Below are 27,617 nucleotides of genomic sequence, written 5' to 3' on the forward strand. Positions count from 1 at the left end.
GAAAGGCTGAGGGAGTTGGGATTGTTCAGCCTGGAGAGGAGAAGGCTTTGGGGTGACCTCACTGTGGCCTTGCAGTGCCTGAAGGGAGCCCTTTCAGGGCTGGAGTGACAGGACAAGGGGAAATGCCTTTCCACTAACAGAGAGCAGGTTTAGGTTGGATATCAGGAAGAAATTCTTCCCTGTGACCGTTGTGAGGCTCTGGCACAGGTTGCCCAGAGAAGCTGTGGCTGCCCCTGGATCCCTGGCAGTGTCCAAGGCCAGGCTGGATGGGGCTCTGAGCAACCTGGGATAAGTATTGGCATTCTAATTAAAGACATGCTTGTAATAGGAAATAAACAGCCCCACATCTCTTTTGCATTGGTCTTTTGGGGTGTTTTTTATTGCTTGTTTTCTTTTGGCCTTTGCTGAAGCCACCCTGGTCTGCATCAATTTGAGCAATGGAGGAAACAATTAGGTCCCAGGTATTTAACTACAGGTGACTTTGTTCCTTCAAAAAATGGTCCAACTGCAAACTCTTGTGCTCCATGTTAGGAATCACAATGACTTGCAGAATCCAAAAGGTCATTTGGTTTCCTTGTCAAAACCCAAGATTAAAGGAGGAAGTAAGAATCTCTTCCAGCTGCTGGACAGCTGAGGAGGAGACTCAGGGTAAGAAAAACCACCGGGAATCTCTAGGTTTAATACATGTAATGCAAACTGGAATTGCAGTGAACTGCAGTGAGGAAGTCGCTGTCATTGGAGAAAAAAATTATAAAAACAAACAACCAAGTATGCAGCTACAAGCAGAGATTTCTTTTTTCTCTCCAGCCAAACTCTGCATCCGGCTCAGTCCAAAAGCATGTTTGTTTTGGAAGCCACACACTGCTGAAAAGTGTTTGGCCAAAATCCAAGGGGCCAATAAGTCCAGATGAGCTCAACGAGCTGTGTCCTTGGATCATGAGATCTGAACATATTATTCAATCCTGGACCTCATAAGCACATATAATTGTTCACTATTTTTTGTCACAGGGTGTGGACCAAAATGCCTTGATTAGGACTAATTTTTTTCCCCTCACAATTAAGTGTTTACAACTTACAATTTTATTGTGCGCTTTCATGAACCATGGCTGACAGATATGAAATAGCTTCTCCAAGGACAATGAAACTTACGTCAAACAAGAAATCATTAGGGATGATATCTAAAACAACACAGTTTATAATTATATTTGTTTCACGGCACTCTTCCTTTCCTTTTTTTTTTAAATGAAAAATGATCCATCCTGACTCATTCCTGGTGGCTGGAGCCTTGCTTTCTTCCTGGAGTTACTTTGCCTATGACCTGAGCCCAGGACTCACTGGTCCAACATAAATCTTCTAGCCTATTGAAGAAGCAATAGAACAAAATTATGCAAAAACCCAAAGAAGGCAATTATGCTAATCAGCATAGGTGTCACTCAGTGACATCAGGAGAACTTTAACTTTGTGAGGGACAAACCAGTTTACATTTAACCCAGTGTCAAAACACATGTGGAATGGCATCAAAGTCACAGAGAGTAGGTGTAGATTGGATATTGGGATGAAATTCTTCACTGTGAGGGTGCTGAGGCCCTGGCACAGGGTGCTCAAAGAAGCTGTGGCTGCCCCTTGATCCCTGGCAGTGTCCAAGGCCAGGCTGGATGGAGCTCTGAGCAAGCTGGGATAGTGGCAGGTGTCCCTGCCCATGGCAGGGGGTTGGAATGAGATGGGCTGTGAGGTCCCTTCCAATCCAAACCACTTCATGATTCTGTGATGATGATGATTTTGCAAAGGCAGTAACTACAGAAATAGAAACTGTAGGAAAGTAAATATGTATGGGGTATGTCTGCATGTCACTTTCTGTAACTCTTGAGCAAATCTGCAGATGTGTTTGCACTTTTTAAAGAGAAACTTGCAGATTTCAAAATAAAAAGCTAATTTCCAATGGATTTTTTTCCCTGCACCCCTATAACAATCAACATGCAGGTCCACAGGCCCTTGTGTATGACATTTCTTATGTATGTTTGCATTCTGCACAACCTCAGTTCATGCTGAGATGGTCATCAGCTGGTCATGAAGGTGGTACCTTGAATTAATTTCCATTCTTCCACCAGAAGTGGAGACTGTGAGAGGAATGGAGCAAAGGGTCAAGAAGGGATACCAGTGTAAAAGAGACACAGCCTTGTTCAGGGTAGGCAGATGGGCTAACCAGCCTCTGGCATGTAAGAAAGTTCCTTTGGCATAATGGAAAGGATAATAAAGAAGATTTTTTTTAAAAGTATTAAGTTGTATTTTTAAGTTTTGAAAGAATTGTCAGCAAAGAAATCTCTCTACTTTTGGGGAACTGAGCAGGTTGATGAGAGTCAGAACTTCAATAAAGATGATAGTCTGACTTATTTGAAAGAGAAAGCATTTCCCAACCAGCCCTGGCATGGCACCAGCTTGTGACAGCTGTGAAAATGGCCAAAGATCAAAAGAGCCCAGGTGCAGGATCAGTGTCCCAGCAGCTGATGAACCTTTACACAATGTGACTCTCAAGTTCCTCCTCACCAGCAACGTGGCAGGCTGAGAAAGCAACATGAAGAACTATTGTGACTACACTGAAAAAAAATAAAATGTAGCTGCACATCTATCTGAAAAGATATTTTGTGAAGGAAAACCTGAATCAGGGGTACAGTTCAAGACATATTTTTGCCAGATTTCTGTTCAGTCTCATAAATTCTCCTCAATGTGCTCCCTGTCATGGAAATAGCTCAGAAAACAGAACCCAGCTTCTGAGCAAAGATGAGCTAACAGAGTTTAGTTGAAAAAATGAAGCCACTGTTACTTTTCTTGCTCTGGCCGTTACAAACTTTGATCTCCATGTTTCTTTGAAGGACTCCAGAATCATAGACTGGTCTTCCAGTGGCTTAGGGAATCTTTCTATTTTCCTTTTATTAGAAACCCTGAGTACAAGGACAATGTTCAGTCATGACTGTGTTCATTTATTATTTCGGCTTTTGTGTTAAAAAAAATTACTCTTAAAACTTATAGAGAGCAAAGATTTCTCCAATGAAGTTTTCATTTTGAAGAGATCCCACATGAAAAGAAGTCCCAGAGCCAAAGAGCAACACCTGCAATTGCACTGAGGCAGCTCTTCCCATATCAGTCACATGCTGTGTTATTACTGTCCCACAGTAAAAGTGCCCTTGGCTGATGATGTCTGCATATTTTGTCTTCTTGTTTCACTGCATTCCCCTCTCCCTCTTTTCATTTTCCATTCCTAATTTCTTTAACCTAAGCCTTTTTTATCTCTTCTTAAAGGAGACAGATCTGAGTGAAACATGTGAAGCCAAGAGGTTGGAGTAAGTTTAAAATTAAGTTACAACAAAGTTTGTTATCGATCCTTGTCTTCTGCCTAACAAGGGGAAAATGTCCATTTAGTTTATTGGAAACTGACAATGAATGCAGTGGCAGATGTTGTTGAATCCTAGAAATACTTGGATCAGAAGGGACTCCTAGATGTTCCTAGTCCAAGCCTATTTCCAATGTTGGGAAACATGAAACTTTACATAAACCAATGAGTTTTCCCAAAATAAAATCATCAGTCTGCTTTTAGGCACCTTGCAGTGTATTACCATAGGAGATGGATGGCTGAAGAGACTTATTTTTGAGTGTGTGTATCTGTGTCCCCAGGATTTCTTTGCACCTGGAAGCAAGCACACCAGGAGAAAGGAGACACTTTCTCACACTGCCTGGGCAGACAGGTCAGCAGGACTGGGTGTGCACAGGGCAGATTTCAGAATCCAGACAAACTTCAGGCCTTCCAAGCCTCAGCATCAAACCAGAACATTTTTCAGCCTTCCAGACCTGAGGGGAGCCCACAGGAAAGGTGGAGAGAGACCCTTGACAAGGGCCTGGAGTGACAGGACAAGGGGGAATGGCTTCACACTGACAGAGATCAGGGTTATATGGGATATCAGGAAGAAATTGTTCCCTGTGAAGATGCTGAGGCCCTGGCACAGGTTGTCCAGAGAAGATGTGGCTGTGTCCAAGGCCAGGCTGGATGGGGCTCTGAGCAAGCTGGGATAGTAGCAGGTGTCCCTGCCCGTGGCAGAGGGTTGGAATTAAATTATCTTTAAGATCCCTTCCAAACAGGCCATTCTGTGATTCTATGATTGCTTTTGAAATTGAGGGTATCAGCAGCTCTAACCACAAATTGCACCCATTCTCTCTCCCACAACACCTAAGAAAACTCAGACCCCTTAAAATGACAGAAACACTCTCTGTTCAGAAAACAAAACCTTTTAGGGACTTCTTCTGCTTTGCCTGGGAGCTGTGCCAAGGATTTCAGCTGGAGGAGGAATGAGGCCCTTCATTTCAGTTCCTTGGAGCAGGCACACTGCAGAAACTGCTGGTACATGCTGCGGTCCCAAACCCAGTGGGCTGTGCTTACCTCATCTTGTTCACGTAGGTGAGCTGGGCCAGGATGTTTTCTTTAGTCGTGGGCAGTGTGACAAGAATGGGGCCTCCAAATAAGGTCACTCAGGATGTGTTTAACAACACTGGGTGAAGTCTGTGGCAAAGGCAACTGCTCACACACACACACACAGCATCCACGGTACATTCCCTCGGCTCAGTGCGTCAGTATTCCTAGAATAACTGCTGGAGAGGCACTCCACCCTTGTGCTTCCAATGCTGGGGGTGTGATCATCTCAGAGACACTTGTAACAGTGATTTTAAGGAAGCAGAGGCAGAGGGACAGGCCCCTGATTTCCATGACTTCTTTTGAAGAGATGCGGTGCAAAGGAAATTATTGAGAGCAGAGGTAGTTTTGAATCTATCAACCCAAACTCCTGTGTGAGCTGAGCAGCAGAGAGCAAGAGGCTTCCTGAGGCCAGCACAGGCACTCAGATGGCACAGAATGCTGCAAAAGGGCAAGCCACCCACCTGTTTACAGATAAGTCAATATGCTTTATTAGGCAAGAATGCTGCAGGTGCTCCTACGTGATGAAAAGAACTCCAGCACTGGGACGGGACGTGTAGTTTCACTCGTAGGAGAATCCTGGAAGGCAAATCCATTAGATTGAGTAGAAAACCTATTTTTTTCTGATGGTCCACAAAGCCCTTCCAAAAGATAACTGCAAGTCCCTTCTAGTAACTTCAATCTGTTGTAAAAAGCTTGCCTTTGCCTTGTGAGTCCTCTCTAGGACTGAAGGGAAAAGCAGTAAAAGAAAGCAGTACAAGGAATGACATTTAGCTGCTGAGGGTTTTACAGAGTTGAGGTGGTAAGTTTGGACTGCAAAATTACCTAAAGCTGAAACTCAAAGCAGTCAAAATGGGAGAAGCCACAGAGCTCCTGTAACCCTCAGTTCCTTCTGTGTCATTTGCAGTTAAATGATGATACCAGGGAGGTCTGAGTGTCACCCGTGTTCCAGCTGAGGCACCTGGCCCAGGTGAGTGCCCAGAATGCTGAGCTGCCTCTGGAGCAAGGAGCAGGCAGCAGGAGCAGGCCTGGGACAAAGACATGGCAGGGAGGGGGGGAGTGAGACTCACTAAGGGCTGGAGCATCAATCACAGAATCACAGAATGATCTGGGGGTTGAAAGGGACACCAAAATCATCTTGTTTCAACCTCCTGCTATGGGCCTGGACATTTCCCCCTAGACCAGGTTGTTCAATGATTATCTTGAATAAATTTCATCCTGAAAGCTGGGGTCTGTCTTACCCATATTCTCCTTTCATCTTTTGCTCTGGAGTGAGGATTTCCTCATTTTACCTTGGTTCCTGACATTGACAATAGGTGGTAGCTCCTCCAGGCTGTCTCCCAGCTCCCTTTCCAGGATACATCTAAGGAGCATCCTGCACCACTGTGGCACCTGACACTGGCAGTGTAGCACCCCTGCAGTGGGAAGTGGAAAATATGGCAATGTGAAATGGTTGTGATCTTTAAATTCAGTCCCATTTTTTTCCATTTATTTCTCCCTACAACAAGCAATTTCTGTTAATTATCAGCAATTTTTTTAGCTGAGAACTGAGAAAAGCCATCTCAATTCATCAAACACCATAGAGCAATATAAAAATATGAAAAAATCTATACCAGCTTCTGTGGTAAAAGTTGCAGAAATATTGTTATTGCTGATGCATCAGCAAAACATGCAAGACAAGAAAGTTTGTCATCGCTTCTATTATAAGAGACTTGGCTGAAGGAGTAAAGCATCTTTCATACACCTGGCTACCCCATCAACAGCTGAATGAGTAGAGGATAAGAGAAATAGCCACAGAAGGAATAATGGATCAGCCTGAAATAAAAAAGACATGGACTGTAAAAAAAACCAAAAACCCACAACAAACCATATGTAGTGGGTTTTTATAGGTTTAAAGCAACAAAGTCTATGAAAAAGCAGAATTTTTATTATCATTTTCACAAGCAGGGACTTAATAAATTCACTTTGGCTCAGCGAATTAAACAGAACTTAGTAAAGTCTGGAGTTTTCTTGACACTGTGGGAAACTTTAGAAAATGCCAAACAATTTAACTTTGTAAAAGTAATCTTTGCTTGTCTGATTATTATAAAAACATAAACGGATGCTCACAACTGGCATGCGCTTAAATGAGGTTGAATGAATTTTTCAAATATCTGAGAGTATTTTCTGTGCCACCAAGGCACTGGAGAAAGATCAGATCAGTGCATGCTGGCAAGCACAGCAAAATGTCATGGTGAATATGAACATCAAACCAGAAAAACTGCAGTCACAAAAGAATGAAAGAATATTCCAAGAGGGTACAGTGCCTCTGTGAGACACTTCTGCAACTGAGGTATCAATATTCACATTTCCATAGGAGTCTAATCAAGGGGGCAAAGAAAAAAAAAACCAGAACAACCAACTAACCAACCAAAAACATTTGTTCTAAGATCAGAGAGAAAAATATGGGTGGATAATTTCAACGGTAAATAGAGATATTTCTTTTTAAAAAATATAAGAAAAATTAACTGTCCTTCTAAGCTACCTTTTCATTTAAAGATTTCAGATGTTATAACCAGTAAAACATCTGAGGCCTGGACTGTCTTTCAGTGCAGCCAGATTTGTCAGCCTGCTCAGTTTAAGATCTGACCCTTATACACTTTGGCTAAAAAGTGCTGTCATTTACACAGGTGAATATACTCTGACGCAAGTCTCTGGATTTACACAGGTGTGGCAGCAGAATTTGGCAGGGTTTTACTCATTTTAAACAATAAAAAAACCAAAATCAGATCCACTTTTACAGTGGGTTACAGCTGTATCAATCCATTAATGTTATCAATCCACTATATGCTGATGGTATAGCTCCAGAGCTTGTTAATGAAACTAAAAATTTTTCATGCTGTGTGCAGCTAGAGAATGAAACTGAAGCTAACACTGCTACAGCTAAAATCCTCCTGGTTTCATTAGGGAAATATTCATTTATTGTTTGGCACTTTTGTCAAGTTTATATTAAATTTTGAAAGGAACCTTAACACAGTCCAGTTTTGGAATCTGTCACTCCTATCATTGACTCACCCGTATACAGCATCCCATTAGGACAGCATTTTCATGTAATAAATGGAACCATCTTTTTTGATATCAGAAAATTTGTTTGTAAAGACCCACAACACTGGCAGGACACCTGAGAAGCAGGTCTTGTATCTTGGAACATTTTTTACAAACTGCCAGCCAAATGTGCAATGCAGGAGCAAACATCCAGCTTTTAACTGTTTTACACATTATTTTCAGCTGGTTTTGACCAACTTTAGATTATTTGTGTGACTCAGAAGGAAATAGGAGAAAGAAAAGGGACAGTTTATTTGAAGTAGGCTCTGCTCATATCAAGTTCCCTTCACTTGAACTGAGTGACACAAATATCAGCCCAACAGGCTTGGTGTGGAACTTAGACCATAATGAAGGGGGAACCAGGCTCAGGACAACTTAATACTAACTTTTAGTACATTTGCAACAAAATTTTAGCTGTATTTGATGTTTCCTCTAAATCAGAATGCAGCTTGGAAACAGTGAGGGGAGGTGGGAGTCTGAATAAACACATCTGGCAAAAAAGAAAGATAATTCAGGTCCGAAGGGTCATTCCCTTCAGTTCAAGTGCAGTGGATTGCCCTTCCTGGATCCAACAGTAGAGGCGTGGGAAGCTTTCAGATGTCACAGGGTTGTAGATAACATTTGAACATATGATTAGCTTTCGTGAGCTGTCTTTAGAAACCTTACATTTTTCCCCCACACACCTTAGCCAGAGATCCTTCCCTTGAGGTTTCGGGACGCTTAAAATGTTGCTTTGCCAAAAATCAAGGATGTGGAGAAGGTTTTCCTGTGTGATGTCATGTTGCTGCCCTTTATAAGCCTCTGCAGAGAAGAAGGGATCCTGTCTGAAGATTCACACTCCAGGCACGAGGGGAGGTGAGGAGCAGACGCTGACCCACCATGGAGCGGCGAGCCATTCCCCAGGGCATTCCCTGCAGCTCCCTGCTCCTGCTGCTCTGCAGCCTGAAGGCTTCCCTTGCCTTTCCCAACTCCTCTCCACTGCTGAGTCCCAGCTGGGGCAGTGGAGACCGCCTGATGCACCTCTACACCGACACCGAGAGGAGCAGCTTCCACCTCCAAATCAACGCTGATGGCTACGTCGACGGCGCTCCTCACCAAACCATCTACAGTAAGTGGCTTCCTTCAGACCTCCATGGGAGCAGGGGAGGGACAAGGAGAATTTTTACTTCCTCACCACCTACAGAAATTCCCCTCTTCTCATTAGGCAGGCAGAGGAACACAGCCATGGGATGGAAAATACACATAATCATAATTCTCCTTTTGTTTAACAAATAAAATCGCTCCAAAGAAATCTAGTGGATAGGGAATTTCATTCCTAGCCTAGGACAACTAAAGTCCTATGGTTCCTGTAATATCCTGCAAGGAAAAACCACCTGAATTATCCTTCACTTCATGATTTTACCCCCAGTTTCTGGAGGAAGCTCCTATTAGAGGTTGGTAATGATATCCCCCAAATAGCTGCTTCCCAGTGATGGTGCTACCAAAGGAACTGCACTGAGGGAACTCACCAGAGCAGGGCTGGAAAACTGATGGCATCCATAAAATCTGTATTTTGGGGTGGAAGGCTGAGAGCTACTAACAGTTAAGTTTCAGTGTGCACAGAACATGGGCATACAAAGATCAGTGAAAAAGGGGGAAACTATGGAAGACCAGACTGGCATAAAAGAAGTGTTGAGCCTTTGGGGTTCATGAGAAGAAGGTTCTGTCATGAGAAGAAACTATACCCTAGTATCACTAAAAGGTTCTCAAATTGTGTCTTCAGTGTTTATTTAATGATATATTTTATTATTCTATTTCAACACAGAATAGTTCATTCTTCTTCCTTTGCTAAAGACTTGGCCCAAACTCTTTAGTAGACAAATGTGGGAGGGCTTTAAGACTTAAGGGTTCTTTTACAGCATTTCAAAAATACTTCTCTCTTAGCAGCATTCAAATCACAAGTAGCTATGCATCATAAAATCAGGTTGTTGTTGTTATTATTATTATTACTATTATTTTTACATCTATTTTATACATTCAGATAATCTAAGCCTGGGTAATGAAGCTTTCACATAAGTAAATAAGGATGGTTTTTAAAGTTATAATTTAATTAATGAGGAAAAAGGATCACATTCTGCTATTTTTTTAAGGAATTGATAATGAAACACTCACAGAAATGCTGTCACTGTCTTATTATTCTTCCTACATATTAAAAGATTTTATGAAACTCATTTTAGATATGCTGGTCAAGAACTAGTGTGGGATTTTAGAGAACAACAGACAGCAAAATATTTTCCCATATATACCATGAAACAAGCATAGCAGGATTGGAATGGTGGAGCAGGAAAGATGGAAATCAGACAACAGATGGGATACCAAGAGGGAGGGTGACTGATTTGCTGCCACCAGACAATGGGAAGTGCCAAGTTCTGCACCAGGATGGCATGGCCTGGGTGTGCACAGATCTCCTGGGTGGGACAAGGCAACAGGCACTTGTCAGATGCAAGGAGCAGATCAAGCAAAGTTGTTATTCCCACTTTACCTGGTACCAGTGACATTGCTCTTAGAACACTACAGCAACCCCAGGTCATGGTGGATGAGTAGAAGGTGGAGTTGGTCGGCCACAGGGTTTCCAGTGGGCCTTGATCATGATCTGTTGTAGTTTTAGTCCAGCAAAAAGGATGTTAAGGGCAAAGTAATGACAAAATCACAGACTGGTTGAGGTTGGAAGGCACCACAGGGGGTCACCTGGTCCCACCTCCCACTCCAGCAGGGCCATCCCACAGTACAGGGCCCAGGATTGTGTCCAGATGGTTCTGGAATATCCCCAGTGAGGAGACTCAGCACCCTCTCTGGACAATCTGTTCAGAGCTCAGTCACTGCCCAGGACAGAAGTTCTGCCTCCTGTCCAGGTGGAACTTCCACCTGAGTATCAGTTCCTGCCCATTCCACTGATGCCACTGCTGGGCACCACTGAAAAAATACCACAGGGCAGTGACAAAGATGTGTGGGACAAGCTCCCCCGGATGTGGGCAATGGCAGAACTGAGGGCAATGTCCTCAGACCACAATTTGAGACTTCAGAGGGAAATAAAAATGTCTTTGGGAGGTTAGTGCCACATTGGAACAGGACACCCAGAGAGGTGCCCTCCATCCCGGGAGTTTTCCAAAGCCACAGCAAACCTGATTTAGGGTGGGCAACAGTCCCATGGGCATGCAAAGATCAGTTAAAAAGGGAGAAACTATGGAAGACCAGACTGGCATAAAAGAAAGGTCATGTGGGAGATTGGTTTGAACTTCCAGAGGTCACTTCCATCCAGAGCATCCATGGATCTGTAAACGCATTGTTGAAATGGATCTGATATTTTTGTTGTTCTGAACAGGTGCCCTAATGATCAGGTCTGAGGGTGCTGGCTCAGTAATAATCACAGGTGTGAAGAGTGGATGTTACCTGTGCATGGACACAAAAGGAAACATATTCGGCTCGGTGAGTGACCTTTCCTAAGCCTTGGGGCTGAATGGCCAGTGCATTCTGCTGCTGTGATGCCCATTTCCCCAGCCAGGGCAAGCCTGGGTAGCTGCAGGTGGAGGGGGAAGTGTTAGAGAAGATCTGACACTTAGGTCAAACTTTGCTCTCTCCTTTGATTGTATTAAGTTGTAGAGCTGACAAAAATCATCTGAGATCCTGCCTGGGTAAATGAGGACAAAAAAAACCCCAAAAACCAAAACCACAAAACCAACCAACCAACTAAACTAAAAACCACCATCATCAACAACAAAACCCCAAAAAAACACCCAAAAAACCATCATCACCAACAAAAAAAAACCACCATCACTAACTTTCCCATATTACAGAAATTAGATCCAGTGAGGGACCAATCTGTAGCACAAAGCCATGGTTGGGGACCCTCTGGAAGAAAACAGGGTTTTTCATTAAAATTCCTTTGCTGAAAGCATGGACATGCAACTCTGATCTGCATTTGGGTCAGACACAGACCTGGGAGATTAAAAAAATACCTGCTGCAAGATCTCACCCTTCTTTCCCTCTTTAACCAGTGTTTGCAATTCACCAGATTCTGCTCACAGGTGTCCTATTTCTTCCCCTCAGCATTACTTCAGCCAAGAGGACTGTGTGTTCAACCACAGGACACTGGAAAACGGGTACGATGTGTACCAGTCCCCCAAACACCACTTCTTGGTGAGCTTGGGCAGAGTTAAACAAGCCTTCTCCCCTGGTATGAATCCACCACCATACTCCCAGTTTTTGTCCAGGAAGAATGAGATCCCTCTGTTCCGATTCAACACCCCCGAGCCCCACAGACACACCAGGAGCGCAGACGTTGATCCTGTAGACCCTCACCAGATCCTGGTCCCACAGAGGAAGACCCCAGTGTTGGGCTCCCTGCAGCAGCAGCCAGCAGACTTTCCCCACATGCCCAGAGAGCCCATGAGGATCAACCAGAACGACGTGGTGAACCCCGATGATCCCCACGCTATGATGGAGGCCAGGAGGTTCCCAAGCCCCCGCTTCTACATCATGAGATAACCGCGGCCCCCACGCTCGCCAGAGGCGAAAGGAACTGTCTGTCACACTCAGTCTGAATGCCAAAGTGGCTCTTAGAAACCTGGGAGACATTGGGAAAAGTTCCTTAGCTTCAAATCTTGTTTTCTCAGTAAACTGCTGTCTGTAAGTACAAGTCAGATTTTTCCAGCTTGGGGTCTACTGGAAAGAAGATCCATTTTTGAAAACAATCACACAAACCAAACCTCTTGGGGTCTGAATCACCTTAAGTTTGCATTAATGATGAAAACAAACAAAAAAAGGAATCCCTTGTATGAAATGGGAAATTGATGTTATGTTACTGATGCAGAGACCTGAGGTATCCAAGATTCCAGCAGAAACAGGGAATCTCTTACTAGCACCATCCTGCCCAAGCACAGCAGACAAACTGCCAGGTGGTGTGTTATTTTATTATTTAAAAATTACCATGTCATGTATCCAATATCTGAAGGGGCTACCAGGAAGCTGGAGAGGGGCTCTTCATCAGAAATTGCAGGGACAGGACAAGGGAGAATGGCTTCACACTGACAGGAGTAGGTTTAGATTGGATATCAAAAAAAATTGTTCCCTGTGAGGGTGGTGAGGCCCTGGCACAGGGTGCCCAGAGAAGCTGTGGCTGCTCCATCCCTGGCAGTGTCCAAGGCCAGGCTGGATGGGGCTCTGAACAACCTGGGATAGTAGCAGGTGTCCCTGTACATGGCAAGGGGGTGGAATGGATGAACCTTAAGGTCCCTCCCAACCTGTGGTTCTTTGTTTTTAGCCTTTAAGTTGGAGCTTCATTCTCTCTTCACCCATATGAGTCAAAAAAAGGTATTCTGCTGTTATAGGAGCAGCAATCATGGAAAATTGGAGGAACTGACAGGACAACAATGGAGAGGATTAAAGGCTCCTGTGGAAAAAGAGCAATTTCTGACTGAATCTAAACTGAGGTTTGGAAAAAAAGAGGGGAGTCTCACTCTCTCTCAAGTGGTTCTCCATCATAGTTCTACATTTACTAAATTCTAGAATCCCAATATGGAAATAAAGATTATTAATTTTGCATATTTCCAACTCAGAGAGAAGTACCAGGATTAATAATAATCAGTAGTGTGTTACACAAGACAGTTTGTTTATATAATACTGAACTCTACAGGGGAAAAATTAAAAAAAAATGTTTTATAAGGATCAAAGGATTAATACTTAGACTATAATGAAGACTCTCATCTAATGAGTGAAAATTAGGTTTGTATTTAGAAAAGGAATGTCCAGTTAGCATCCATGTTTGTATTCAGTTCTGAGCAGGTATCAGATGCTTTACACTTGCAGGAGTGCAATTACTATTAATCAGGAGATCTCTAATGATGACAAAACCTTTTCCCTAGTTTGGTTTATGCTTTGGGTGAGTTCACTTTGAAAAAGCTATTCTTGATAAACTCTGCAGAAGTCAGATGCAAGGCACTGATGAGCAGCACAAAATCCAGTGTGGCAGAGATTTGAGAGTTTTATTTTGTAGGGATTTTTTGCATGTCAAAACACAGATTCTTCTGCTCTGTTTATTTAGAGTATTTATCAGCCTGACAACAATTTGAAGTGATACACTGCTCCTCAAAATGCTCATAACAACATACAAAAAAAAATTAGGTTGGATGCTGTTCTTTTTTTCTTTCTCATGGAGTAGTTCACTGAAGCCACTGGCTTTACATCAGTGCAACAAAAATCAAAATAAGAACCCCTTGTGCTTCTTGCTTCCATTTAATTTTTTCTGGATTTAGCACAGCAGCAGGACTGCTGACAGCTTTTAAAATAATCTCTTTTTTTCCCCCTATATTTGTATATATACACAATATCTTTTTATCTACCACATTCAACTCATTATGTTGGAAAAGTGATAGGTCCCTGATTCTGCTCTTAGAATAGTTTTCCCAGATGGAGAGATTCCTAATTAGTATAAATACTTAGGAGCACAGGACAAGCCAAAGGATTAGTCCAAGAGTTCCATCTCCCGGAATTTGTTTTTCTAAAATTATTGGGGTTTTCAATTAATTTCTGAAGGAAAAGAGTGATTCTAAGGAATTAAGGAAATTGCAGGCAGGCAGACAGTTGTGCTTTTTCTTGCTTATTCAAAATACAGCAAGACTTTTTAACTTGCTGTCTATACAATAGAGAGGTGTGATTTTATTTATGCTCTATTTTGATCTTTTTACTTGATTCCTATACCATTATTCTTGGCTTTTGCTCCTTGAGAGCTGTGGACTTCAAGTATCCCAGCAAAGTTTGCATTATGCAATAATTGTTGGAAGTTCCTCTCTAGGACTGAGGCAACTGCCCTACAACAACTGAAACCATTAAAAGCTCTGTCCACATTAAATTTTGATGGGAAATACTGGTGGTGTTAAATCTATAGACCTAAATTCCTACACTAGAACAAAGTAAGAAGGCTTGCTCACTCTATCAATACCCGGGAGGAAAGTAAGCTAAGACTGAATACAGGGTGGATTTCCATCAAAAAACCATAAATGTAACTATAGGCAACTGTATCAAATCTTAAAAGAATTTATTCTTCAATGGAGATGCTGGCAATCACCAGCCAGTAAGAAAGCATTACTTATTTATGTCACAGTATTTATTTATTTATTTGAGTGGGTCTTAAATCCTGCAGAATATTTATAAGTATTTATAATAATGTATTATAGAGACTATTTCCTTTTTAAAAAGTACCAATAAACTTTTCCATTATCTCCAAATGGTGGATTCTGCATTGTCTGTTCAAGCTCCCTGTTCCAGAAGTAATTGAGTGAACAAATAAATGGTAGCAGCAGTGTCTGAAAATTTGTGTGCTGCTGTCCCCTGTGACTTCCAGCTTCACAGGTTTCAGCTTCCTAAGTGTTTCATGCACCCCAAATATAAAAGTTCTGTGAAAGATGATGAGAAAAACAGTGTCTTAGTAGGTCTAGACTGACCATGAAGGGATTTTAATCTCTAAAGGGAAATGTCTTATACAAGCAATGGGAAACCACAGGTCTGTCAGTTCAGTCCTGCTGGGAATTATTTGTGATCAAAGATATTGGGATAAAAGACACTTGGCAAATTAAAAGCCTCTGCAGGAGGGCTCTGAGCAGGGCCCAGGCTCTGCCCCAGGGCCCAGCAATGGCACCAGAGGAACGGGCAGGGACTGAGGCCAGGAGGTTCCACCTGGGCACGAGGCAGAACTTCTGTCCTGGGCAGTGACCGAGCACTGAACAGATTGAACAGAGAGGGTGTGGAGTCTCCTCACTGGGGATATCCCAGACCCCTCTGGACACAATCCTGTGCCCTGTGCTCTGGGATGGCCCTGTTGGAGCAGGGAGGTGGCACCATAGGAGCCACTCTGAGGGTCCAGCCTGACCCATTCTGTGAAGATTCAAGCAGTTGTAAGATTGGAAGTTCATAATTTGCTCCTCTGCACACTATTCTGCCCCACATAGTTATTGATGGTGCCTTCTCACTAATATTTCACATTCCTGTATTTTTATTCAAAGTCATTGCAAAAAAAATTGCCCCTTAAGGGCCTTAAAAAGCAACTTTACTCCAGGTCATGCTTGACCTTGGACATTACTACTTCTATGCCCACTAATTCCTTGCATACCTTCTTCACCAAGTTTTTTCTCCTGAGCAACATTTATCCATACCAGCTGAGATGATGGTTTCCATTGTGGTATTAAGCCTTCAATTAAGATTCACCTAGATCATATTTAATTTGTCCCTTGCCTATACATTAGTTACTTCATGAAAGAACGACCCATTTAGTAGAGCATGAACTACTTATGGTAAAAACTCATTTAATTAGATTCCAGGTTTCATTTACCCCTCTTGTCTACAATTACTTTCTCCTTCAGAATTTGTTGCATTAACCATTATTTAAATTTCTTTGGAGAAGTAGAATTAAGCTGTGTGATTCTTGAGACTGTCCCATGTAGGGCCAGGAGCTGGACTCAGTGATTCTTGTGGGTGCCTTTCAACTCAGGATATTTCACCATTCTAAAACTAATTTTGTGATTCCTGCCCTCTGAAATCAAAACTCCTTTCTTCATCTCAGCTTTTAAATTCAGTAATTTCACTTTTCAATGGCCAGTTGTTCCAAAACACATTCAGGACTTATTACAGTCAAGTGTGCTGCACTACCCTGCTCCCATTCAGCTCTGGCTGGATGACCGAGCTGGGTGTCAGAAGGAAAGAGTTTTGCCTGGAGCATTCCTTTGGTGACCAGGACCAGACTGCTCAAGATTCCTGGGTTTTATCCCAGTATTCTCCTGTTCCTTATGCTCAGTGCCCTCAGAGCCCTTCTGCCAGGCTCTGCCACACAGGGTCCCTGCACCCCAGGAACCCCAGAGCTGCTTGCAGGTGACAGCAGAGCTGTCTGTCACATGAGACCCTCCTGAATGGCACTGGAGTCACCACACACACACACACACACACACACACAGATGCCCCACAGTGGCTCTGCCATATCCATGGACACCAGAGAAGCAGCTCACAGATCACTGCGCAGTTCATTTGTGCCACACAGCTGCCAATTGCCTGGGAATACCAAAATCTAAAAACCTCCAGCTCACAGCCAAAACCCTCCAAAGCAGGACACATCTGGGGGAAATCTGACATATTTTAAGTCCAGGCATGTGGGTTGTGGATCTGAGGCAGCCAAAAGCTTGGATATAGAATGCATCTATTTAAATTATGTTCTAATTTTTTTTTTTAAGGAAAAAACCTCCTTTTGCAAAGGCAGGGATATGTCTGCACTACAGTCTTCAACAGAGAACTGTGGGAATAGAGAACATATCTTTGCTTTAGAGGAAGGAAACTGTGGTACTACCAGAGCTCTCTGCCTGACAGCTGCTCAAGGAGAGGCAGACCTGTGAGGAGAAGCCAGCATCCATTGCCACTACTGAGTAGTCCCTCAAATAATTTATGTTCTGTTCCTATTCCTAACAGACCCATCTATTGCTGCAGCTCTCCTTTCCCATGATCCCAATAAACTGTACAGATTTACTGTACATGTGCACAAGAGTTACTTGACCAAAAAAAGATTTAGTCTCAGTGTTGATGTAAAAGCTTAAAAAGAGGAATACTATACACGGACCTAAAGAAAACAGCTTTTAGAATTAGCTTCAGAAGCTTCCAAAATGAGTGACTTTTTAATGCAGAGGGAACCTGACATGTGACCTAACAAAGGAGAAATAACAAATGCAACTATTTTAGGGCAGGCTATAATCCTACCTAGGCTGGCATCTTGCCTCCAGCAAAGTCAAGAGCAGATACTGAGGGAAAAAGCACATCTGGGCAACTGTTGACACTCTTGACTGCTTGTACTCCCTTGGCCACTGACAGATGTGTTTGCAGCATTTTAGTGTGTTTTACAAAGTCTGAATTGGGAGATTCTGATGCATTTTCATTTCATGAAAAAATGTGACTTTATTAAGATAGGAGCTGTTCAGAAAACTAGAGTGGTTTCTTCACTCTTTGGTATTTTTCCTTGTTAGGCACCACAGTACCATCTACTTGCCCTGTGTGAGACTTAAAAGAGGAAAGAATTTGGTAACAGCAAGTTAAAGAAAACAATCACACAGGTTCATTAGGCTGGATTTAAATTTTAATGACCTATAAATACAAAAAAAGAAGGTAAAGTGTATTATAGAGGAAGAGTCAAAAATCCCTCTGGGAATAGTGTGACCAAGCAGCAGCAAAGCACTTAACAAAGCGGATGTTCTCCTAAATTATGGGATCATCAATCAGAACAAAATATTAATTACCTGCTTGAGAGAAAGAAAGATAAAGGCAAGAAAGATAAAGAAACCTTTTAAAGTGAGAAGCACCCCAATCCCTAGTGTGTTTTGAATATTTGACGAAATGACAGACTTAGGGAGAAAAATGTGTCACGTCTCCACTCATCCTCTCGCATTTTCAACTCCATTAAGAATTGATGAATGGTTCCAAGAAGAATTGATGGAATGACTGGCAAAATCCAGGATGTGGCAGTTCCAGGGGAGTTTCAGCAGTTTAAAGCACTGGCAGGAGAATTTCCTGCCAGTGGCATGCCTGAAATAAACTGGCACTACCAGGGACAGGCAAATTCAGAATGAACTCCTGCCCCATTCTCCCACCATTAACTCTGTTAGAAGTCATAATTATAAGTTTTGCTATCTTCATTGGCTGTGACCACTAATTTAGTTATGAGGAGCCTTCCAGGAAGATGCATTTCATAAAGAGCTTGAGGAGTCCATGCAAAAGTCATATTCTCGTTTTAGCCAGGAAGGAAAAAGAGTTATGTGATCTGAGCAAAGCTTCACAGGGCAATATTAAGAAAGATTTTTACCTCAAAAGAAATACAGATGAAATGGGAGTTCTATTCAAGAGCCTTTAATTTATTTTTTTTTAACAGGCCAAAAATATGCAAATGAAGAAAAAATACGTGAATCTTATAAATAACATAAACCAGATAAGCTCACACTGTAACACCACAAACACCCCAGTGGGGAAAGAATGCAGTATTAACACCAACAGTCACCAAACAATCAAACTTGCCTCATTCTAGGAAAAAATATTCATAAAGTCAAGTGCATGACTGCAGCTGACAGAAGGATTCCAGTCAAGTACAACTCACTCCAGAGAGAAAGTCTCTTTTCCAGAAAAGAGACCACTACTATGTGCACACAAGGTTCCTCATCCTGCTCACAGCTAAAAATAAATACTCTGTGTTTGTGTACAGTGCTCTTCAACAGAGACCTCGAGAACCTGAACAGTTTCTTAGGAAGTACTCCTGGCGAGGTAGGTTTATCATCATTCCCACATTACAAATGGAAAGGAGATTTGCCCAGAGTCCCACAGATATTCAGTGTCAGAGTCACATCCCTTGGCTCTGCACCAAGCCTGTCCCACTGGGCAATGCTCCTTCCTAGGTTCTACTATTGCATTCAAAAATTTATTTTAAGACAACAAGTACATTTCATATTACAATATAGCATTTTGTAATAAAACAAGAATACAGTATAGCTCAGCTTTGAGTTACCACTCCTCTCCTCTCCCCAACCCTTTCACTTGGAGGTAACCAAAATAATTATGGAGTAATGCAAAGGAGTTGTTTGAAATATGTGCTGTAGGAGCAGATATGCAAGTGACTGCAAGTATTATGCTTCTGAGAACAGGGAATATTTGTTTTATTTTGCTACTGCCAACTTATTCTGGGCACTAGGACCATGCAAATTGTAGTTTTTAGGATGGCAAGCAGTTGCATGTCTCCCTTTTTGCAGTTTAGTGTCAGCAATTCCAGTCAATCCCAGTAATTACTACAGATACTTTTCCCAAGTTTAGCAAAATTGATCTAAGTGATCTAATCCCACTTTCCCCCCACAGAGACCCTTAAAACACTTTTGAAGCTACACATTCAGCTCCCACATCCACTAAGTGAGAGTCTTGGTTAAGACAGACACATGTGATATTGGGCTTCAACAAATTCCCATTTTCAAGTTTTATAATGAAATGACTGACTCCAGTATTGGGACTGACAGAAGACAGCTGGGACTTGGTTAAATTTGCTGGTAAGGTACAGTTGAGATCTGAAACCATGTAGTCAATCCAGTTCCTCATGTAGGCTCCATGACTCACCACCAAAATATTGGCATCTAATACCGTGGAAGATCCGCTGCCCGCAGAGCTCAGCTCCGCCTCACTGCAGTGGTTTGTCCAAGGGAAAACAAACTGCTCTCCAGATGTTCCTGAGCTCCTGCCTGGGGCACCGGGCTTGCCATGCTCCTTCTGCTCCAACTCAACAGCCAGCTGGCAGAGGAATTCAAAAAAATCCCTCGCACGCTCTCTCACCTGCAGGGAAAGGCCAGAAGGAAACGTTGTGAAGCACGAAGAGATCGTTGTGAAGCAAGCACAGATTTGGCTTTCAGAAATCTGACACAAAACTACTTCAGGTAAAACACAAAGATTTTTCACAGACAAGGCTCAGAAGCCAATGTAAATTACTGACTGCTGTGCAAACTCCTCTGCCCTCCAGAGAACAATTGCTCTCATCCTCCTGTGAGCCAGAGCTTCGTGAGGAGTCAGTTTCAAAATCAATATTTTAGTTATAAAGAGATTTCCCACTTGGCAGCCACTGTTATCAGACCAAGCAGTATTTTTTAGCTTAGAGAATATCTCTGGTTGGGCTGAGCTCTCAGTGGGAAGCTCCCAATACCTGCAATTGCACTGCTAAAAAAGCCCAGAAAGCAGGACAAGAATAGATAAATAAATAAATAAATACCATACTTCATCCAGTGTTTCTCCTCCAGAAGGTGTGAATGAAGGACATTGCTCTCCAGCATCCTTTGCCATAGCCTTGAGGTCAGCCAAAGGCTTTCCTTCTGCAACACCGTATTTCTGTGAGGGAAAAACAGGGTTTGGCAGGATGTGTCAGGTCACCTGTAACCCCTTCCAGAGGCTGCAAACAGCTCTTCCCTTTGTGAAGCTTCAGCTTTGTTTTCTTGGATTCCCAAGGCATAGTTACCTTTTACATTTTATCCCAATTTTGGGTGAGGAAATATCTTTATAGGTACCCTTTTAAACAGCAGATAGATAGATATAGATATAGATTATATATAGATATAGCTAGATATAGATATAGATATAGATATAGATGCTCAGTAGACAAATACTCTAACAGCAGCATCTCATTTAAAGCATGGACATTCAACACATGACCCTCAGCCTGATCTTTGTATGGAGATTTTTTTTCTTCCACTGACACTCATCCCCAGCATACAACATTCAAGTGTCTTTGTGACTGAGGTCCCCGTGCAAATGCTTCTGTACAAAGCCCTTCACATCAGGATAAACTCAATTTTCCTTTTGCTTGCAAAAAGGCTACAGGAAGTTATTTTGCACTTGTTAGAAACCAGTATTTTCTCTAAAGAGCTGCGACCCTCTCTAAAGACCTTTCTCCTCACAACAGAGGAAGGATCCATCTTCAATTCAGAATTTTTGAAAAAGACATAAAAAAAGGAAACAAAACCGCCCAAGTACCCTTGCAATTAAAAGTAAATAATAAGGCCTTGCTGATTTCAAGTGAAGGACTGGAATTTCTGAGAGAAAAAAAATTCAAACAGGAAATGCTACAATCACATGCTGCTCCTTAAATACTAAACTTTACCATTAAAGCATCATAGTTAAAACATTCATAACTTAATTTTGGCTCTGCTTTGCCCTTCTGCAAACAATTTATTGTCCCTGAGGTGAATTGTTCAGTTTCCAGTGATTAAAAAGACATCAAGTAGTGCTCTCCACTGCTAAATCTACCATTCAATAAGGCAAGACACCCATGAACAGGAAGCTACATTTTCAAATAGTTCAAAATTTGATAATAATTTTGGCACTTACTCTCTCTCGCAGTCTTGCATCGTACTTGATTTCCAAATCTTTGCAAAACCTGTTTTTTCCTAGAATGGCAGCAGCAGTCTAGAAAGTGAATAGACAGTCACATCAACTGGACAGAACATAGACACACCACCTTACACCGCCAGAGCCAAGGTGAATCCCATCAGCAGCATCCAACAACCCAAACCAACAAAACAGAAAGTTTTTCAGCTACCAGTCTGGCACATTGCATAGATGGCCCAGGCCAGGCCATAAAAATAGAAAAGCTGCAGTCTTCTGGCAGTTCCTTCCCAATTCAAAGTCCAGAACAACTGAAGAAACAGCACCCATGAGCAGGGTTTACTGGGATAAGAGCCACATCTTCTGTTGAACAGGACACAGAGCAACCATGTGGACATTCTTTACATGGAGTACTCACAGCTGGGCCAGACTCACAGCCATGCTCCCTGAAACTGCTCAGTTAATCCAACTGAACCAACATCTGACACTGTCTGGCTGCCACAGCCAATCCTGAGGGCTGGAAGGGACCTCTGGAGATCACCCTGCCCAGGCAGGATCACCTGGAGCAGGTGACACAGCAATGTGTCCTGGTCATGTGTCCTTGGAATGTCTCCAGGGAGGGAGATTTCAGGCCCTCCCTGGGCAGGTTGTTCCAGGGCTCTGCCACCCTCAATGTACAGAAATTCTTTCTCATGTTGGAAGGTGGAACTTTTGGTGTTTTGGTTTGCGTCCATCGCTCCTCATCCTGTCCCTGGACACCACTGGAAAGAGCCTGGCACCATCCTCTGACACTCCTTGGAGATATTTCTATGCATTAATGAGATCCCCTCTCAGTCTTCTCCAGACTAACCAGGCCCAGCTCCCTCAGTCTCCCCTCATAAGAGAGATGTTCCAGACCCCTCATCCTCTCTGTGGCCTCCACCGGGTCCTCTCCTTGTCTTTCTTGGGAACCAGAGGACAGCTGCTCCTGGTTCTTACATGCACCCAAGTGTGAAGTCTGCACTGGCTTCACAGGCAGTTTGAGCTGTGCAAACATCCACACCAAATCAATCTGACACTTAAAGAATTCATTTTGAAAAACGCTCCTTGGATTCTGACACAAGTAAGCAGCTTTCTTGTGCTACTGGCACATTTAACATATTGCTTAGGACAAATTTGGTCTTGGAACTTTAACCTTCTCTCAAAGAATAAGGCAGAAATAAAGACAGGGTTGAATCCACTTCCTTGTGTATATGCACAGTACAGTTATTTGTACGATCATATGCAGGAATTTCCTCTTTTGCAACAGAACTTGTACATTCCTCCCATACTCGAGCTGTGAAGTGACAGTGTAGTAACAGGCCCTTCACAGAAGTGCAGCTGCCAAGAAAGCTGCACATGGACCACTTGGAAACCTCAGTTTTACACATCTTTGGGAAAGCTTTCCCAACATCTGGACAACTTGTTAAACAAGTGGCAAAACACATTTCCTGTATGCAAAAGAAAATTCAGGTCTTTCCCATTAGCAGACTGCAATTCTGAAAGGGCTCTTCATGGAAAAGGCTGTCTCTAATAAAAGAAAAAATATCCCAAACCAACTCCCATAAAGCAGGCACACAGCACAGACAGCTTTATGAAAGTTAGAAAGCACTCTTAGTGTTTTAAAATATCATCACTGCCATTCACACACATAAAGGCAGCTATTCTGCATATTTAAAATATCCAACTATTGCACTCTCCCCTCCTTGTCTCTTCTGTTTTCTGCTTAAGTTGTGCTGCTACAGCAGTTTCTGGAATTGTGCTGCAAAACTGATGAGCAATGTTGATGGTGTATGTTTTGAGGGGAAAAAAAGGGAGATTTAGCCTACATTAGGTTGATCTGGTTTACAACACAGCTTCACAGACTTCTAGCAGGACAACACAGTAAAAAGCAAACAAGAATGACTTAGGAGTTTCAACCCCCTACATGTCGCTTGAAAACACAGAATCAGCAACAGAAGAGAGAATTAAAGATAGGGCCTCCACAGGAGACATGACCTTCCTAGAACAGTTGACCTCTAACTTAAAAAGTTTTGCTGTAATTTTGAGTATTTCATAATTCTGCACACAAAGTCACATGTAATCTCATGTAGTAACTTTTCCTCTTTATTTAATCTGTATTGTAGATTTACTGCATCAAGGCAAGAGGTGTGAGATGCCTGACAAAGTCCAACATCTCTGCCCATTTAATGATCCTTGTACTGATTTCACAGCCAAACTCGACCTTGCCTACATTGGTCTGCACTCCTCAAAAGAACACAGCACACAGCCACAGTGCCTGGGACACTACAACAATGTCACAGCCAGTCTGGTTCACTTCTTAGAGAAAAACTCAGTCCTGTCTGTGGTGATGGGGACCACCAAGTCCCCAGTACTCCTTCAGCAAGAACAATGCCTATATATAAAACAACAGCAAATCATGGAACCATGGACTGGTTTGGGCTAGAAGAGAGCTTAGATATCACCCAGTTCCAACCCCCCGCCACAGGCAGGGACACCTTCCACTATCCCAGGCTGCTCAGAGCCCCATCCAACCTGGCCTTGGACACTTCCAGGGATCCAGGGGCAGCTTTTGGCTCTGTCATTGCATTATTTTTGCATCACCAACAGCAAATAAATGCCAGATTTGGGAGCCAGCTGTTGCCTCAAGAAGCACTTACCTGCTTTGCTCGAAGGAGGTCACTTGAAAAGACATGGGTAAACTTCACATTACTGAGAAATAAACCAGCAGCATCTGCTTGCCTGAAACCAGTTGCAGAGAGTGGCTCATCCACTCCTTGACCTACAAAATAAAACCCCACAACATTAAAACATGAAAATTTTAGACCATTTAGCAGCTGACCAGGCATGTCAGCAAAAAAGAAACTGCCCAGTCATAAGAAAATCTTTCTTCTTCAGCAAAGCCAATCATTAGGAAAAGTCACTGCTCTTCTGGTCTTCCATAAACTCAGTCACACATATTTAATGATAAAAAGGAGTAAAGCCTAGGAAGACAGGAGGATCATTATCAATGATAATTATGTTAATCTATACCTTTGACAAATTTAAACATAAAACAGAGACCTACATTTAAAAAATGTGACCATTTTTAGAAGGGTCACTAGTTCCTGCAAGAGGTATCTCACAGCTGAAACTCCATAAGCAGATTTGTTAAATGTAAATAAGAAAGAGGACAATACTGCTGAGAGAATGAGATGCAAACACAATCCATTGTGCTCTCTTCCTCTCCATCTCACACACTGACAGTAATGCTCATACAAGCTGGAGCAAACCCAGCTGCAAAGCAGCAAACCTCCCAAAAATTGTTTCCAGACAGGAAGTCTGCAAGAATAACTGGTCACAGAGCTCTAGGACAGTGCTGAGAGAAGCAGCACTTTGGAAATCCAGCCTGAGTTGGACAGGTGTGCTCCTGTCACAGCTCAGAGTCTGCAGGAGAACCCAGAACTGTGGTGGGGAGACAAACGTGTAACAGATTGCTACATCCACACCTTTTACCCATTCTAGCTCAGCAGGAAGCCAGAGCAGAGAGAGTGAAATTCCCATCAGATTCAGAACAAAGAACACAAACTCCTTTCACCCAGAAGATGCACAATCCAACAGCAAAAAACAGGACACCAGAAGTCCAGAAGCTGAGTTCTGAGCACCTCATCTGTAATTCAGACATGTGAGACGTGTGACCCCAGTGTGCTGGTAAAGGCTTACACCTCTCAATTCAGAAGAGGCTTGCTCAAAACCAGAAGCTATGTTCTCTCCACACTGGAGAGGAGCCCTATACACATAATTTTACCCAAGGAGCTAGGAAATCAAAAGACATCATCAATATTTTTAAGCAATTAAAGGAAGGGAATATTCTTTACTCATTTTATTATGATCACAAATCCATGTTGCAAGAACTGTCAATGGCAATGCCAGAGGGAGGAAAATCTGGAAGCACAATTCTCCTTCACAACATGAAGTATTGTAGAAAGCTCATTTATGCAGAGTACAACCCCAGCCGTGATTTTCCTACAGCAGACATCCAGGCAGCTCAGTGTGCTCAGTTCTGGGCGTGCAAGCCAGCAGCCACAAAGGTGAAATCTAGTTTTAAATGTGTCTACTCAAGACTGCCTTTGTAGAAAGAGCTGGGATTGAGCAATTCAAGCATTAAACAACCTCTACTTTTCATTCCCCCTTGCCCTACTGCAGGTTTTTTTCTGCAAGTAACAGATTCCCTTCTTGAGGCAACAGCCCCCTTCACATCAGGATTTTTACCCATCCTCCTGCAGCTCCTTTTCCCAGAAGCCCTTTTCCCAAACTTCCCATTACTGGGATTTAACACAGTGCTATGGAGTCCTTAGTAAAAGGTGCTGCTACCATTTTATTTGATCACATGCAACATATTTTTTCCCTGTGTGGAAAAAGGAACTCTTCTAACACTCCTGTTAAAACACAATGTGCATCAGCATCTATTGATGTTCTGTGGAGGGTGACTTAAAATCTTCTGTAACATTATGAAAGCCATGTCCTGGCTTACACAAAAAGTCTCTAAAGGTTTACACTATTATTGTTTAATGACATATGACCAGTTGGTGACAAGATTTCACCATGATTCTCCATCTCTAACCAGGTAACAGAATAACTCTTACTAACCTTGCAGTATCTTGTCTTTGTTGTATCTTGTTTCTCCACTGAAAGAGAATGTAAACAACAACAACAAAAAATTAACTTGTCATAATTTAAGTGGATTTTCAAAAACATTGTTGTATTAAATACCAACAAGAGACAGCACCACCTGAATGTAAAAGAAAAAAAAGATACAATGCAGCACAAACCAGTTTCAAAACAATGCATACAAATATTTTATAATTAAAAAAATATTTTCAGATCGATTCCAATCATGCCGCCAGCTTTTAATGAGACAAAGCCATCTGATATAAAAGTAAGAGAAGTGATTTCTTAAATTAATGCAGCACAATTTATCAGTAATAACTACACCTCCATGCTGGAGAGAACAAAGCTGCAGGAAGACTCTGGAGCCTTCTTTTGACAAGCATGTGCTGCAGCTGGTTCTCTGAACTTTACAGGAAGCAGCTCCAGAGATTATCAAGGGTAGCAGCACAGCTGCACACCTGGAAGAAACAGAGCCTAGGAAGCCAAAGCAGAAGAAATCACAGACTCATGGAATAAACTGAGTTGGAAAATATGTTAAAGATCACCCAGTGCCAAACCCCTGCCATGGGCAGGGACACCTCCCACTATCCCAGGTTGCTCAGAGCCCCAACCAGGCTGGCCTTGAACACTGCCAGGGATGGGGCAGCCACAGCTGCTCTGGGCAACCTGTGCCAGGGCCTCAGCACCCTCACAGGGAACTTTTTGTACCTGACAGCCAATCTAAGCCTCCTCTCTGTCAGTGTGAACCCATCCCCCCTTGTTCTGTCACTCCAGGCCTTTGTCAAGAGTCTCTCTCCATCTTTGAGGTCACCCCAAAGCCTTCTCCTCTCCAGGCTGAACAATCCCAATTCCCTCAGCCTTTCCTCTCAGCAGAGCTGCTCCATCCCTCTGCTCCCCTTGGTGTCCCTGCTCTGGCCTGGCTCCAGCAGCTCCCTGTCCTTGCTGTGCTGGGCCCAGGGCTGGATGCAGCACTGCAGGGAGGCTCAGCAGAGAGGGGCACAGGGGCAGAATCCCCCCTGCCCTGCTGCCCCTGGGGCTTATAGTAAAGGAGAAAAAAAGCTCAGCCTTCCTACAAATTAAGGCGTTTTCTCCTGAGAGCTGCAGGGAGCTGGAGCTACTTGGTTCAGTCAGTCACAAACCTCTGCCAACAGAGCGGGAGAAAAAAGTCACCTTAGGAATTCCAGCCGAGTCACAACCACTTTAACCTTTCACGGGAGGAAGGTTCACCACCCTTGCCCCGCCTGAGAGCTTTTGCTCAGCTCCCCCCTCCCGCTGCCCGTGACCGAGGAGGGGACGCGGCCGCCGGGGCACGGCCAGCGCCGGGGGTGCGCGGGCGGTACTCACTGCCGCACGACCGTCAGCCCGAAGCGAACCATGGCGCACGGCAGCGCAGGTGAGCCCAGGTGAGCCCAGATGCGCCCAGATGTGCGCAGGTGGATCCCAGGTGCGCGCACGTCCCACCGCCCGCACTGCGCCGCCGCGCGCCGCGCCGTGACGT

At 43.1% G+C, this 27,617-nt stretch overlaps 2 protein-coding genes across 2 annotated transcripts; one reads left to right on the forward strand and one right to left on the reverse strand.

Annotated features, from left to right (window-relative positions):
- Positions 1 to 8,422: 8,422 nt before the first annotated feature.
- FGF23 (fibroblast growth factor 23) lies at positions 8,423 to 12,067 on the forward strand. Its single transcript, XM_059473340.1, has 3 exons — positions 8,423 to 8,651; positions 10,905 to 11,008; positions 11,630 to 12,067. The coding sequence occupies exons 1-3, from the start codon at positions 8,423 to 8,425 to the stop codon at positions 12,065 to 12,067; spliced, it is 771 nt and encodes a 256-aa protein (XP_059329323.1).
- A 6,371-nt stretch (positions 12,068 to 18,438) lies between these two features.
- TIGAR (TP53 induced glycolysis regulatory phosphatase) lies at positions 18,439 to 27,579 on the reverse strand. The gene is made up of 6 exons (XM_059473308.1): positions 27,464 to 27,579; positions 26,099 to 26,136; positions 24,130 to 24,251; positions 21,455 to 21,532; positions 20,348 to 20,458; positions 18,439 to 19,912 (listed from the first exon to the last, which is right to left on the reverse strand). Exons 1-6 carry the CDS (start codon positions 27,493 to 27,495, stop codon positions 19,454 to 19,456), a joined length of 840 nt encoding a protein of 279 aa, XP_059329291.1. The 5' UTR covers positions 27,496 to 27,579; the 3' UTR covers positions 18,439 to 19,453.
- Positions 27,580 to 27,617: the final 38 nt, after the last annotated feature.

The sequence above is a fragment of the Ammospiza nelsoni genome, chromosome 5, assembly GCF_027579445.1.
Source record: "Ammospiza nelsoni isolate bAmmNel1 chromosome 5, bAmmNel1.pri, whole genome shotgun sequence".
In the NCBI taxonomy this organism is placed as follows: Eukaryota; Metazoa; Chordata; class Aves; order Passeriformes; family Passerellidae; genus Ammospiza; species Ammospiza nelsoni.

Coding starts and splice junctions, on each gene's coding strand:
- FGF23 (XM_059473340.1), top strand. CDS start 8,423: ATGGAGCGGCGAGCCATTCCCCAGGGCATTCCCTGCAGCTCCCTGCTC. Junction 8,652..10,904: donor TCCTCACCAAACCATCTACA/GTAAGTGGCTTC, acceptor TGTTCTGAACAG/GTGCCCTAATGATCAGGTCT. Junction 11,009..11,629: donor AAGGAAACATATTCGGCTCG/GTGAGTGACCTT, acceptor TCTTCCCCTCAG/CATTACTTCAGCCAAGAGGA.
- TIGAR (XM_059473308.1), bottom strand. CDS start 27,495: ATGGTTCGCTTCGGGCTGACGGTCGTGCGGCA. Junction 24,252..26,098: donor CAAAGACAAGATACTGCAAG/GTTAGTAAGAGT, acceptor TTTATTTTGTAG/GTCAAGGAGTGGATGAGCCA. Junction 20,459..21,454: donor ATGCAAGACTGCGAGAGAGA/GTAAGTGCCAAA, acceptor TTTCCCTCACAG/AAATACGGTGTTGCAGAAGG.